Source organism: Odocoileus virginianus, unplaced genomic scaffold (assembly GCF_023699985.2).
Source record: "Odocoileus virginianus isolate 20LAN1187 ecotype Illinois unplaced genomic scaffold, Ovbor_1.2 Unplaced_Contig_3, whole genome shotgun sequence".
NCBI lineage: Eukaryota > Metazoa > Chordata > Mammalia > Artiodactyla > Cervidae > Odocoileus > Odocoileus virginianus.
The window spans coordinates 776,137-791,113 of record NW_027224320.1 but is presented as its reverse complement, the minus strand read 5'-3'; the positions used below and the strand labels follow the sequence as shown (position 1 = coordinate 791,113).

The 14,977-nt window shown below is 64.2% G+C and overlaps 1 protein-coding gene and 1 long non-coding RNA gene across 4 annotated transcripts; one reads left to right on the top strand and one right to left on the bottom strand.

Moving 5' to 3' along the window:
- The first annotated feature begins 224 nt into the window (after positions 1-224).
- TPRA1 (transmembrane protein adipocyte associated 1) lies at positions 225-10,155 on the top strand. Of its 3 annotated transcripts, none has more exons than XM_070463531.1 (11): positions 225-264; positions 4,992-5,115; positions 5,553-5,685; positions 6,518-6,604; positions 6,693-6,765; positions 6,956-7,035; positions 7,406-7,516; positions 7,604-7,664; positions 7,878-7,980; positions 8,071-8,151; positions 9,516-10,155. In XM_070463531.1, the coding sequence occupies exons 1-11, from the start codon at positions 240-242 to the stop codon at positions 9,754-9,756; spliced, it is 1,119 nt and encodes a 372-aa protein (XP_070319632.1). In that variant the 5' UTR covers positions 225-239; the 3' UTR covers positions 9,757-10,155. The 3 variants fall into 3 exon arrangements, with proteins under 3 accessions (XP_070319632.1, XP_070319633.1, XP_020736832.2); XM_070463532.1 differs by lacking the exon at positions 225-264 and adding an exon at positions 590-875; XM_020881173.2 differs by lacking the exon at positions 225-264 and adding an exon at positions 3,581-4,130.
- On the bottom strand, positions 1,013-3,438 carry LOC139033812 (uncharacterized). The gene is made up of 3 exons (XR_011486287.1): positions 3,259-3,438; positions 2,594-2,686; positions 1,013-2,153 (listed from the first exon to the last, which is right to left on the bottom strand). It is a non-coding gene; the product is annotated as an uncharacterized lncRNA (long non-coding RNA).
- Positions 10,156-14,977: the final 4,822 nt, after the last annotated feature.

Below are 14,977 nucleotides of genomic sequence, written 5' to 3'. Positions count from 1 at the left end.
AGGAGGGGCCAGGCCAGGCGGAGCCTCGTGGTGGGGGGCAGAGGAGTGAACCCCGCGCACACGCAGGAGGGGAAGAACAGGCTATCTGGGAGGTCTTCCTGGAGGAGGCTCCCTGGAAGTAAGCGGCGAAGGAAGGCGGGCCAAACCCCAGACCTGGGTCCTGTCACTTCCTGCTCCTGTGACTTCGGGGGAAGCGCTTAACGCCTCCGCCTCGGGGTCTGCTCTGCGAAAAGGGACGGATGACAGGCGGCCTGGAGGCGGAGGGTGCGTGGGCAGGTGCAAAGGGGCCGCGCCGGGCCCGGGTGGGGGCTAGTCCCCGGGGCCCGGAGGTCACCGGGCCGGCGGCGGCGGAGCGCCTCCCTGGACGCTGGAGGAGGGGGCGCTGCGGGCGGTGGGCGTGGACAGACAAGTCGCAAAGGGCTGCGGACGCGACCCCTGGCGGCCGAGTGGACCGCGCGCGGGCTCTTTAAGAGGCCGGCGGACCGCCCCGCCCCCCGGGAACCCGATTGGCTCCGTCCTCTGCGCTCGCCCCGCCCCCTTTCTGGCGTAACTCCTTTCCTGTTGGTCGCTGCCGGCTGGGGGCGGGTCCCCGAGCCGCCGCGGGCAGGGACGGTGGCTGTTTTCGCAGTTTTGGCGGAACGCAGAGGACGCACCTCCCTTCCGGATCGCCGCTGCCGGGAGGGCCGCGCGGGGTCAGGCTGATCAAGTGTCCTGATCGCGTCTCCCTTCCCCGCCCGCCCTCCGCCCTGTCTCCCGGAGCCGGCCTCCCGCGCCACGCTCCCCGCACCACTTTCCCGGCCCGAGCGCCGGAGGCCCAGGCCCGCGGCCTTTGGCGGGGTCTGCGCCCGGCGGCGGATGGGCGGCCGGGGCCTCAGGTAAGGGGGAGCCCCTGCTCTGCCCCAGGTACGCGAGCCGATCCCGAGCGTCCCTGTCCAGGCTCCTGCCGCCGGGAGCGGGCCTCCCGCCCAGAAGCAGGCCCGGGGTCCCCGGGGAGGCCGAGCTCCCGGACCCTGTGCCCTCGGTTGTGTGCCGAGACGTGTCTGCGAATGGTCACCTCCGGCTCCCGCGCCCGAGAGGGTGGGGGGTGGGGGGTGTCTCCTGGCTGGGGCAGCGGGAAGTGACCTGTCCTCGCTGTGTGGTGGGGATGGGGCCGTGGGGTCACCCGGACGGTCCTCCCACTCTCCAGAAGGGCTGGGCTGCCCTCTCTCGGCTGCTGGACGTTGATGTGTCCAACTCACCACACTGGCTGTCCCCCCGAGAACTGGGTCATGAGACGCCCGGGATGGACAGCCCATAGACACACAGCTGAGGGCCATTTCAGATGGAAGGGGTGGTCAAGGAGGGCGCCTCAGAGGAGGTGGCCCAAAGGGTGTGACCCGGTCGGGGGCAGGGAGAGCACGCAGGGAATCTGCAGAGGTCAGGCCAGAAGGCACAGGGCTGTTTTCCCTCTTGGGGGCTCCAGGTAGGGTCCACCTGCTTCCCCAAGGCTGGAGGATAATGGTTGTGAAACATTCCTCACCCAGTCTTGGTTCAGGGTTGAAAGCTCACTGAGCAGCTGGGGCCGGCCACCCTGAGGGGTGTCTCCACAGCAGCCTGTCTGCTCAGGGTTTTGTGTTTCTGCAGGGCTCCCATCCAGGACCTCTGGGCCACGCATGGTCAGTCCCACTGCACAGACCAGGGAGACCCAGGCACTGAGGCTCAGAGAGGGAGGGCCCTTCTGGCCCAGGTCCAGCACGCAGGGCCCACACCATTGGCATGATGCCCACAGGCTGGCCGCAGACGGAGGGAGGGCTAGAGGGTGGGAGGAGGTCTCTGATACGGCAGCAAGGTCAGGAGCGTCCTCCCCAGGTGGAAGAGACAGTCTGTCATAGTGGCCCTGGTCCTGAGCGGTGCGGGGCTGCCCAGGGTACTCAGCATCCCATGAAGACCCCTTCTCTCTGCGCCCTCTGCCAGCCTGCCCTCCTGGCCCCTCTCTCCTGCAGACCCCTCACTCTGGCATTGCCTGGAGCTCACCTGTGGTTGGGAAGGGGAACGGGGGAGCCTCTGACGGTCCCCCTCAGCCTCCTTCTGTCTGTGATGGGACAGCGGCCGGCCGCCCGCTCCTGGAGGCCGGGGTGGTGGCCCCACAGGTCAGCGCGTGGAAAGCACGGGCCCTGAGTGCGCACGGGAAGGGAGGGGTGTGCCGTCTTGTTGCTTGTATCTTGGCTTCGGTTATTTTGTTAGCTCTGACACACCGTGGCAACCTGCTGTGAGTTGTGTGATTCCCACCCCTGCCCGCCCCGAGCCTGCTTGTTACCAGCAGTCCACCCTGGATCAGGCCCCGGGCGCCCTGCGCCTGCAGGGGAGACACCAAACCCTGGGACACCCCCCGGGAGGGGGCCCCAGGCCCGGGAGGCAGGCTGGGCCGTGGGGGTCTGTCTACTCTTCTGCCGCTATTACAGGGCGAGTGGGGCCAGGGCGGGGGAAGTAGACACAGTGGACACCTGCCTTCCCCAGCCCAGACTCCGAAGCGAGTGGGGCTTGGACCCGTGAACCAAATCCTGCCCCCCACTCCCACCCCCGGCTCCCCCTCTGGGAAGAAAGCGGCAGTTACCTTTGTGTGTGTGGTCCTGTGCAGACTCCCTTCCCTGCTCTTGCCTGACCCTTCCAGCGACCTTGCTGGTGGGGATGCTGCGGCCCCGTGACACTGAGAGAGGGGGATAACCGGCCCAAGGTCACAAAGGCAGCACCTGGCCGAGCCAGGAGGTCAAGCTGGGGGTCTGTTAAGATTTCAGAATGTGGAGGGGCTGGGGAGCCTGGCTTCAGGCATGGCTGGACCCGGCACTGTCTGTGTCTCTCTGTGTTCCTTGTCTGCTCTCGTTCCACGTGGACTCCAGTGTGAACACTCCTTGGGGTTCGGGAAGGTACCTACACCCTGTGCACGGAGACGGGGGTGCTGAGGTTTCCCCTAGGAAATGGGGGTGCTGGCCATGCAAAGCCAGGAGAGATCCTCCAACCGCACGCCCACTCTTTCTGGCCGCCGTCCACCCACGGGCTCCTCTCGGGTGTGTGGGGGTCCCTGCAGGACATGAGGCAGTTCTGAAGCTGCCTGCGGAGGGGCCCGCACTGACCACGCCACCCCTGTTGGAAACCCCTGGCTCGTGGTCAGTGGCCTCAGCTTCTGGCACTGGTGAGGGGCCCTGTCGTGAGCACAGGGCGTCAAGGGGGTCCTGCAATGACGGAGCACCTGCTTAGCGATCATGGGGACACTCTTCTCACCTTAGCAATCCCAGGGACAGCCCCCTCACGTTAGCAATCCTGGGGACACCGTCCGCAGACGGCCGGGCCGCCGCAGGCACCCCCAAGGCTCAGGTCGGAGCCTGGAGTGAGCTTCTCCTGCCCTCTGCCCTCACCCCTGCGTTCGTCTGTGAGTCCCGCTGGCCGACCCTCCCAGCGGGAGGCCCCCAGATCCCAGCACTCCACCCCCGCTGCTGCCTCCCTGCCCCCATCCCCCTGCTTCGGTGCTGCCTCCACCCACCCCCCTCCACCCCTCCCACTGTGCGTAGAGGGAGATTGGCTGACCTGGTCCCCACCCTGTCTCCTCTCTCTTCCAGCATCAGCGTGCCCTGTGCCCTTTGAACTGGCCAAGACTGTTTCTGCCTCCTGCCTTTGCCTTCACTGCTCCCTCCCCGGGATGTGCTCTGCCCAGATTACCCCAGTCCAGCTACTTTCAGTTATTTAGATCTCAGTCCAAATATCATTCTGTCTGACAACCCAGCCTGTGGCAGCACTACTTTGCATCCCGCCTTAGCTACTGAGCAAGGCTGAGATGACAAGGTAGATGGGTACTGCCATCTGCTGCACAACAGTCTGTGCAGGCTGACCCGCTCGTCTGAGACCCAGACACCCTGTTACCCTCTGCTCCATGACTTCTGCCTCATAGTCCACACTGGATGCTACTGCTGCCACCACCACACCCACAATTCCAGGCAGTGGGAAAGGAGGAGGACATGCCCTGAAAACTGGCACACCTTGCTGCTCATACCCAGTTGGACGCAACTTGGTCACGTGGCCACAGCCAGCACGAAGGGAAGCTGGGAAAGTGGCCCTGCTTCTGGGAAGTCACATGCCAGCTAGAGTCCACAGCTCTGGTACAAAGCGGGCGTGGACGCTGGGGACCCCAGCAGTCTCTGCTGTGTTTCCTGTCATTTATTTTGTTCCCCTCCTGTTTTCTTCTCAGCATGTACCTCTAGAAGTTTGGTTTGTAAGCACGGGTGCTTTAATACCTTTAATCCCCTTTAACACCTCCCGGCCTTCTCATCAGGTTGTTGATCCCAGAGCCGGCCGGCGGCCTGTGTGGGAGGGAAGGATAGAGGGTTCTGAGCCCCTGGTCCAGGCTCGCCCACCCCAGAGTCTCCCCAAGTGCAGGGATGCCCCTGCACCCCCCACCCCAGCCTGCACCGCGGGTGCTGGCCCCCACAGGAAGTGTCCCGGGCTGCTCATGGCCGACCTGGGCACTCAGTGCGTAAACGATTCACCTTCCTTGTTGTTGGAAACCTGCTGAAGCAGTAACCCACCCAGAAATGCGCCCCACTCACAGGCGTGAGCTCGGTGAACGGCTACAGCCAGCACACCCACACACCAATCCCGCCGTGGGCCCGCCGCCCTCCACCGGGTGCCCACCCCGGCCTCCACTCGGCACGCTGCCTGCCAGGCCAGAACAGGGACTCACTCCTGTTTGTAGGCAGTGGTCGAGCGTTGGTGCGGACACCCTGCTGAGTGTGCATTCTGCTGATGGTGGCACTTGGGCTGCTCTTGCCCCGGGCTGTCGCGACGGCCGGAGGTCGGGGCACCGGGTCAGGAGCGCGGCATGTTCAGTCATCGTTTTCAACGCTGGCATCTGTCACGTCCCGCTGCCGGGCCCCGCGCTCCCTGCAGACACCCCTCCTGCCTTCTGGGTTGGGGACCCCAAGACTCTGGCGCTGCTCACGTGCTGACTCTCCCCTCCCCAGGGCCAGCTGCTGGCAGGATGGACACCCGGGACATGGGGGCCAGCTCGCCTCCGCCTCTGGCGCCCAACATCAGCGTGCCGCACCGCTGCCTGCTGCTGCTCTACGAGGACATCGGCACCTCGCGGTGAGGGGCACAGCTCTGCCCGAGAGGGGTTCCCTGTGGGCGTGTGTGCGTGCGCACATGCGTGTGTGTACATGTGCATGTGTGTGTGTGCGCACGCTGCTCTAGGAGGACATCAGCACCTCGCGATGAGGGGCACGGCCCTGCCCGTGAGAGGGGTTCCCTGTGGGCGTGTGTGCGTGCGCACATGCGTGTGTGTACATGTGCATGTGTGTGTGTGCGCACGCTGCTCTAGGAGGACATCGGCACCTCGCGGTGAGGGGCACGGCCCTGCCCGTGAGAGGGGTTCCCTGTGGGCGTGTGTGTGTGCGTGCTATGTGTGTGTGAGGCAGGCACAGCCCTGTGTATTTGTGTGTGTGTATGTGTGTGAGTGTGCGGCCGGCGCGCTGGGGTGCAGGCGCAGCCCTCCCACTGAACCGCCCACTGTGCCCACCTTCCAGGGTCCGGTACTGGGACCTCCTGTTGCTCATCCCCAATGTGCTGTTTTTCATCTTCCTGCTCTGGAAGCTTCCGTTTGCTCGGGCCAAGATTCGAGTCACCTCCAGCCCCATCTTTATCACCTTTTATATCCTGGTGAGTTCATTCCAATTGGTGACAGAAAACTCAGTTCCACCTGGCTTAAGCAAAACAGGGAATTATTAACTGTCTTTGTAAAGAATAATCAGCTTCAGGTACGGCTGGATCTAGGGGTTAACTGATGCCGTCAAGACCCTCTCTCTGCACATCTGCTTGCCTCTGGCCTTACCTTCACACGCATTCTCCCTGCACGGTATCAAAAGCATCCAGGAGCGTTGAGTGCTGACCCCCCTGAGCTGGCCCCCGCCAGCTGCAGCGGAAGGGCAGCATTACGAGTTGCGCACTGCAGACCTGGCGTTACCTCTGAGAGGCCCGCCTGGGAGCCCCTCTTCATCTCTGACTTGCAGAGAAAGAGACGCTCTGGAGCTAGGAGGGGTGCTCAGCTCAGCAAGACCGCGTGGACCCAGGAGGGTAGTGGCCCCAGGAAGCAAACTGGGGAAGCGTGACTGGAGGGAAAGGGGAGTGGGTGCTGAGTGGGGGATGCCCAGCGTGTTCTGACCTCTGGCTGTGCCAAGCGACGTTGGGCCAGCGGCATGGGCCCTCTGGGCCTCAGTGCCCATCCACCAGATGCGCTGCGGATCTTGCCAGCTCACAGCACTGTGAGCACGCACCCAGTGGGAGCACACAGAGCTCCCAACCCTGGCCCCTGGCCCGCCCTGGGACGCGGCGGGCATGTGGCCCCGGGCGGTGACAGCCTCCCCGAGGCCGGACACGGTTTTCCAGGCTCAGGGGTCAGAAGGCATGGCCTTGAGCCCACAGAAGCGATTCCCGGAGAGGTCGTCCCCCAGTGTGACCGCCCCCCCACCTTGGGTTCTCTCTGCCTCCCCAGGTATTCGTGGTGGCGCTGGTGGGCATTGCCCGGGCGGTGGTGTCCATGACGGTCAGCACGTCAGACGCGGCCACGGTGGCTGACAAGGTGGGCCTGGGCCTGTCGGTGGGGGTGCTGGGCGCCAGGAGGGGGCGCCGGGCCCCGGGGCTGACGCTCTGTCCCCCTCTTTGTCCAGATCCTGTGGGAGATCACGCGCTTCTTCCTGCTGGCCATCGAGCTGAGCGTGGTCATCCTGGGCCTGGCCTTTGGTGTGTGCGCCCCTGCGGCCTGCGCCCGCCCTGGCCCCGCCCCCGAGACTGGCCCCGCCCCGGGACTGGCCCCGCCCCCAGGACTGGCCCCGCCCCCAGAGCTGGCCCCGCCCCCAGAGCTGGCCCCGCCCCGGAACTGGCCCCGCCCCCAGAGCTGGCCCCCGCCCCCTGACCAGGCCGCTTATTCCAGGGCACTTGGAGAGCAAGTCCAGCATCAAGCGGGTGCTGGCCATCACCACGGTGCTGTCGCTGGCCTACTCCGTCACCCAGGTGAGGGGCGGGGGACGGGCAGCGGGGGTGCTGGGCGGGCACCGCCTCCAGTCCTGGGTGGGGGGCGTCAGGGCGTCAAGGGCAGGGGCTCAAACATTCCATGCCGCGAAGGAATCGCCTGCAAGCTGCGTGCTGGGTGCCTGGGATTCTGATCCAACAAAGCTGGACCTGCTGTTTCAACAAGCAGCCGGGCAGCTCTGCGGGTACCTCCCGAGAGCCGGCCTCCAGAGGGCCCTCTCCTAGTGAGGGACCACCCCTGGGGGCACGCTGTGGCAGAGAGCGGCTGAAGCCGGGGGCGGAGGGCCTTAGTGGGGCGGGCTGCGGGAGGCGCGGCAGGGAGCCCCTGAGGCCCGCCCCGGCGCCCCTGCAGGGCACGCTGGAGATCCTGTACCCCGACGCCCACCTGTCAGCCGAGGACTTCAACATCTACGGGCACGGGGGCCGCCAGTTCTGGCTCGTCAGCTCCTGTTTCTTCTTCCTGGTGAGCCGACGGGGCTGGGGCCGCCCGCGGGGCCTGGGCGCGCTTATGAGGGGCTGGGCACCCCGGTCAGCCCCGCTGCCTCCTTAGGTCTACTCCCTGGTGGTCGTGCTCCCCAAGACCCCGCTGAAGGAGCGCATCTCCCTGCCGTGTGAGTGCCCGGGGCGGGGGTGATTGGGGATGGGGAGTGGTTGAGGGGTGGTTGGGGTTTGTGAGGTGGTTGTGGGGTTTGGGTTGGGGGTGGTTGGAGGTGCGGGGTGTTGGGAAGTGGGGGTGGTGGTGGTTGGGGTGGTCGGCGGGGTGGTTATGGGTGCGGGTGCCCTGGGCCCTGGCCCCGGGCAGGACTCACGTGCCTGCCCCGCAGCGCGGAGGAGCTTCTATGTGTACGCAGGCATACTGGCACTGCTCAACTTGGTGCAGGGGCTGGGGAGCGCGCTGCTGTGCGCCGACATCATCGAGGGACTCTGGTACGTGTCGGGGTGGGGGAGGGGCGAGGGTTGGGGGGCCGGGGGGCTGCAGGTCCCCCCACCGCAATCCTGACTCACCACCACCCCCAGCTGCGTGGACGCCACCACCTTCCTCTACTTCAGCTTCTTCGCACCCCTCATCTACGTGGCCTTCCTGCGTGGCTTCTTCGGGTGAGCCCCCCCCCCCCCCCCCGCCCCCGACCCCGGCCCCCACTCCCCTGCGCCAGGGACGCAGGGCCAGAGTCCGGGTCAGAGGCCGGGATGGGGTCGCGCCCTCTGCCGCTGGCCCACGCACAGCCAGCCCCGGGCCTCCCGGCCTCAGGCTCAGGGCACCCAGGCTTCTAGGAGCTGAGGAGGCTGGGGGTGCATGTGAGAGCATGCCCGCGCGTGTGTGCACATGTGTGTGCATGCACCAGGCACATGCACTGTGCACACATGTGTGTACACACATGCATGCACGCACAAATGTATGTACACATGAATGCATGTACACCCGTTTGCACCCGCATGTGCCTATATGTAGCTCAGCCACACGCACACATGTATACACGCACACATATGGAGACCTGGGATCCATCCCTGGGTTGGGAAGATACCCTGGAGAAGGGAAAGGCTACCCACTTCAGCATTCTGGCCTGGAGAATTCCATGGACTGTACAGTCCATAGGGTTGCAAAGAGCTGGACACAGCTGAGCAGCTTTCACTTTCACACACGCACACACAGGCACACGTGTGTGTCCACACATTTAGTAGATATATACACACTACAGACACACACATTATATACACGCACAGCCTGTTCCCCAGAGGCTGGACCTGCCAACACGCCCTTGTGCTTGGCACTGCATCCTCAGCAAGCGTGATGTCGGCGCTGCAGCCGCAAGCCCTGAGCTCCCGGAGGAGCTGGTGTTCCATCGGGGGCACCTGGAGCAGGGAGCAGGGTTGGGGGGGGTCACCATGCCTCTGAGCGTCGGGTGGGCACACCTTTGTACACGTGTGTGTCTGGAGGCCTGTCAGGGAGCGGGAAGCTGGAGACTGTGGGATTGAGGGATCCCAGCCTCAACTGTGGGAGTGCGCGTCTTGCCCCCAGCCCCTTCCCTACCTGCCAGGTCTGAGGGTGGTCTGAGGGGGTGGGGGCCTAGACTGGACCCTGACATGTGTGACCTCACGCACGACCTCACTGGGCTCAGGCTGCTTTCTCCCGGGAGAGTCACCCCAAGGTCTGGGGACGGGCCACCAGGCACCCAGTGGGCAGTGGTGAGCGGGGCGGGCGGGGGTCAGAGTGGTGGCCGCCTCGTGCTACACGCACCTGCTGGTTAAGGCCCGCCGTTCCCCAGGCTGGACTCCGTCCACCCACTTGACGTGAGAAAGCACATGCACCCAGGTTCACTCTCCTGGAGCTGGGGGGCTCACACGTGTCCCAGTGGACCCCAGAGGGCAAAGAAGGAAGGGCACCTCGAGGGGTGGGCACTGGGGGCCGTCAGCAAAAGAGGGCCTTCTGGACTCACGGGGGCCCTCTGACTCTTCCCCACCAGCTCGGAGCCCAAGATTCTCTTCTCCTACAAATGCCAAGTGGACGAGACTGAGGAGCCGGACATGCACCTGCCCCAGCCCTACTCCGTGGCCCGGCGGGAGGGCCCGGAGGCTGTCGGGGCGGCCAGCACACAGTTTGACTCTGCCGGGGTGGCCTATCTAGATGACGTGGCCTCCCTGCCCTGCCACGCCGGCAGCATCAACAGCGTGGATAGTGAGCGCTGGAAGGCCATCAACGCCTGATGCAGCCGCCCCGGGGGCAGGACTGCGGGGGAGAGCGAGCACTGGAAGGCCATCAACGCCTAGGGCAGCTGCCCCAGGGGGTGGGGCCACGGGGGACTGGCTGCAGGGGGCTGGGGGAGGAGAGCCCCAGCAGAGCGGAGGAGGGGCCCTGCCCACCCTCTGTCCCCACCTCTGTTCAGCCGGGTCCGCTCCCCCTCCCAGCTGCCCCTGCCCCGCTCAGGGACGCGGCCCCAGCCATGTGTCCCAGGGCTGGCCGGCCGCCGCCTCCCTGCAGCCTGGGGCCCGGGACTGGACTGGCCTCCTCATCTCCCACCCCCACCCCAGAGCCTGCGCCAGTGGGTGGGCCGAAGTGTGTCTATTTTCCTGATCTGTTTTCTAATAAAAAGGAAAAGGGCAGAAGGTGGCGTGGAGGGTTGGTGGGGCCGGGAGCCCCCCGTGCCCCCGGGCGGGATGGTCCTCACTCTGCGTGCGGGGCGGCCCTTGAGGATTCGGGGGGCAGCATGGGTTTTGGGGGGGAAGCAGGATCAGACTTCTGCCTCTCGCCAGTCCCCGCACTGGCAGGACGTCGGGGCGCCCAGGGAATGGTCTCCATCCACTTCCCATCAGGACCAACTTTCGGCTTCCAAGGAGCAGGTGTGTGCTCGCAGCTGGGAGGATGCGGGATGTGACTTTCCTTATCTTGCTAAGATTCCTTTTAATCAGCCCTAAGAAAGCCTTAAGAGTTTCCAAGGCCGGAAGCTAAAATTTCACTACTGGGCACCAAGACGAGGGGGGAAAAAAAGGCTCAACAAGCTGGAAACGTCGACGGTGAGCAGAAGAGGATGGGCAACCGGGGGGTTGGGGGGCATCGCCTCTGCAGGGAGGACATCGGGTGCTGTGGGTGAGGCCCAGGGCTTCAGGGGCGAGACTCTGCCCTCAGTAGCTGCTGGAGACGCAGTTTTAATAACAGCCCCTGGGCGGTGTTTTAATAACAACCGTGGGGATTAAGCATCAGGGACAACGAGAGCCCCCGTGTCTCCTCCCTCCTGACCTGGCCCGGCCCTTGGGACCACGTGCCCACTGGTGTGAATTTCCCGTTTGTCACCAGAGCACACGTGTGTGCATCCACAGACAACGGGCTTTACCTCAAACAAGCGCGTTCACACAGCTCTTCTCCCGCCTGCTGTCCTCACTCAGCTCTCGTCCCAGGTCTCCCCACTCCCGTCCGGCTCTCCATTGTGTAAACAGAGCACTGTCTACTTGTGCATTCTGTTTTCCAGTGATCAGTGTCCGATGCCCGCTCTGCGTCTGTCTGATCCCCTGTGCACACGAGGGGCTCCAGGGCAGATCCGGGGGACGGAGGTCTGGGGTGTTCTCCCAGTGGTCGGGCAATCAGGGCACAGGCCCAGAGCTTTCACACTGGGTCCTTCCTCGCCCTCCGGGCTTCTGAGACCCCTCGAGGGGTCCCTGAGGTCAAAGCTATACTTGTAGTAGTGAACACGAGTGCACCGGGGAATTTTCAAGACCCGGCCGGCGATAACGTCATAGCTCTGATGGCCGATGGCATGTGTGCATTATTAAAATTAAACTTGAGTATGTAATTTCAAATACATACACGTTAGTAGACTAACTCCCATCCAGGACGCTCGCTCCCCGCGCCTGGAATTCTCAGTCCATCTCAGAACAGTCACAGCCGGCCCCTGCGTCCACGGGGGGTTGTGGAGGGCCTGTCGTGGTCGGACCCACCTGATCCATCGCTCGAGGGGACACCGAGCACCTGAGCAGGGAGTCTCTCCGAGGCCGGGAGGGGCGGGAAGCCAGGGAGCTGGGCGCGGGTCAGACTGCGCTGCCGCGAGGAACCCGCACCCTCTGGCCTCAGCTGCAGATGCAGGGAGCAGAGGCCTCGCGTCCCCGGAACGCCGAGAGCCAGGGTGGGCACCGGGCCAGCCCCAGGACGCCATCCTGTGTGGTCCCTGCAGATGGACCTTCCTCTGGCTTGATACCCACTTGGCCACCTCCACGCAAACACTCACGTCGGGAAAGCACATGGACAGGACCACACCGCCTGAGCTGCAGGCCCCGTGGACGTTCTGCTGGCTCTCCCCATGGCGGACAATCTAGTTCAGGGCTGGCTGCCACTGGGAGGAGATGCTTCTCCTCATCCATCGCTCACGCGCTAGTTATTTATACTTATTATTCAGAGGGAAGCAGGGCCCCTGACTGTGAAAGGGGGCACGGTCCTAATGACTCAGGCTGTGTGCTCCGTCGCTCAGTCGCGTCTGACCCTGTGCGACCCTGTGGACAGCAGCCTGCCCGGCTCCTCCGTCCCTGGGGTTCTCCAGGCGAGACGCCCGGAGCGGGTGCGTGACGCAGGACTTCTCTCCAGGAGGCTGGGCAGCAGGCCCACCTGTGAGATCGCCCTCCCCACGCCGGCACCCCAGCCTGCAGCCCGCGGAACTCCAAGCTTCCCAGTGCTCACCTGCCAGCCATGCGGGGAGGGAGACCGCGTGTGGCTGGGAATTTTTATGCTTACCGAGTCATTTCTTTTTGCAGCCGTTTAGTCAGATTGGTTAGGGATTGTGTGGGGACGTTTATTCTGGCGAGAAGGTTGGATGGCATCACCGACTCAGTGGACGTGAGTTTAAGCAAGCTCTGGGAGATGGTGATGGACAGGGAGGCCTGGCATGCTGCAGTCCACGGGGTCGCAAAGAGTCAGACACGACTGAGCGACTGAATAACATTGGAGCCTGTGGACTGATCCAGCCTGGCTGGCCCGGCCTGTGAACTTCCCACTGGACACCAGAGGGCGCTGGGCAGCAGCCTCCCTGCTTTCCTCCCGGCCCCTGCCACCCTCTGACAGCAGATAACATCCAGACCCCAAAGGCCTGGTCCCGGAAACAGATCCCCAGCAGGCCATAGGTTTAGCCCTCTCAGGTTCGACAGGTGTGAGAAAAGGTGTGTCTGTTGACCCAGGTTAAGATTCATGTGCATGCTTGAAAACGTCTTACTTGGAATTTTTCTGAACATCCGATATGGAGAGTTGTCTTTAAATACCTGGGCTTCCCTGTTGACTCAAAGAATCTGCCTGGATGCGGGAGACCTGGGTTTGATTCCTGGGTCGAGAAGATCCCCTGGAGAAGGGAACCGGCAACGCACTCCAGTATCCTGGCCTGGAGAATTCCTTGGACTGTTTTATAGTCCATGGGGTCACAAAGAGTCAGACACGACTGAGCGACTTCCACTTTCTTTCTTTTAAATACTTGGCACCACGCTTTCTTCCGTGCCTCACGGACGCTGCCCCTCACCCCCTCCGCCTGTCCAGGTAAGCCGTGGCGGGCGAAAGCCGGCAGGTCCAGGCCGGGACACCGCTGGCCAGGGCCTCTGCTTAGAACAAGCCCGCTTGCCCTGAGGTCAGTTTCTCTGCTAGACGCTGGCCTTCCTGGCCCCCAGAGGAGACGGGCTCGGGTGTCTGCAGAAGAGACACGCACGTGGCTCCCGCCCGTGCCAGGCGCCGCCAGGCTCCGCCCCTCCAGTGGCCCCGTGATCCTCTCAACCCTGAGCTCGGCGGGGGCTGTCATTGTTCCCGTTTCACAGACGGGAAAACTGAGGCTCAGAGGTTTTGGTGACCCGGCTAAACTCCCGCTGTAGGAAAGTGGTGGAGCTCTGGTTCTGACCCAGCAGTGAGGCTCCGGGCCCATGCTTTCCAGTGTCAGAACCACGAGACAGCCGGAGATTCTGGACAACCTGTTTCTGCCCCCTTGTCCACGTGGGCCTGATGTCTTGGACTTGCAGTGACACGGGTTTCTCCCCAAATTGCTGGGCCTGTTGGGCTGGGTTTCTGACCCTGGTTACCGAGAGGATCCAGGGCAGGGGAGAGGACCCAGCTGGGGCCAGGTGAGGGTCGGGACGGGTGAGGCCTGCACACCTTCGAGCCCTGAGTCCGGGGGAGGGTCAGCCGCAGGTGCGGGAGACACTAGGGGGGTCTTCTCAGCTCCCAGCCGAGGCGGCGGCTCTGACTCAGGGTGGAAAGTGCATGCACCGCGTGTGTACACCCATGGCAGGTGTGCGGGGGACCTGCTCCAGCCTCTGATCACAGGCTCAGAGGCACACAAGGTTGCACGCACAATGCAGGGCGCACCCCTGACCTGGAAACCCCCCTGGGAAGCTGCCCGAAGCGCAGCGTGCAAAATCCCCCTGGCGTGCAGCGGGAGTGCCAAGACTGCTTCGAGGGATCCCTCTGCGTGGCTCCTGATCACAGCGCTGGCGGCACTAGGGCCATGATGGGGCCGGGTGGGGGGCGGGGTGGTTGTGCTTAGCCCTTGAGGGAAACAAGGACGCAGCTTGAGAACAGTCTCACGCACCCGGCGCCCGCCTGGGTAAAGTGAGTCACAGCCAGCAAGGAAGCAGGTCCAGCGTAACCCGGCTGGGTTCTGAGTCCGGATGGCTGCGGGCTTGGGGGCCCCACGGGAAGTAAGTGATGCTGCGTGGTGGCAAAAGACAACGTGCTTTTGAAAATGATGATGAATTCTGCGCGCACACACACCCTCCCCTGGGCAACCACGAGATGCGAAGGAAGATCAAAGTCATGATGTTGCCTTAAAGGCAGGTGGTCGGGGCAACCGTGATGTCCAGGGGGGCACAGAGCCCAGTGAGGAGGGTGGGGCCGCGGGAAGCCCCCGTGAGGAAGGTCCCCGAGGCATGGTGAGTGCGGACAAGACAGAACGATGTCTTTAGACCCCCAGCACACAGGCGCCCTCGTCTGGGGAGCGGCGGGTGTTGGGGACCAGGGTGGGGAAGGGAGACTCCTGCCGCCCGCCGACGGGTCCGCACCTGAGTCTGAGCATCATTCCTGCAAAACATAGAGGAAAAGGGGGTCCCCAGGTTTCCGGGCGGCACACGGTGGCAGGGACGTCCCAACCCGTGCTTCCGCACCAGCTGCCACCCTCCCGGCCTGGCCCTGGGCTGGGCACCTGGCTCTCTGCCGCTGTGATCCCCTCTGGCTGAGCTTCAATTTTCTGCCAGGCTGGCCTGGCCGCTGCAGAGCCGCCTCTGATAGCACCCTGCACCGAAGGGCAGAGCAGTTAGGTAATTAGCCTGTTTCCAACGGGATTTGGAGCCTGGTGTTTCCTCAGGAGGGCGGGGGACAGACGGCAAGGCTGGTGACAGACTCGGAGATGACACTCAGCCCCGTGGCCCCGGGGGCACGGAGTCAGCAGGCCCCACACTGCTGTCCAGGCACGGG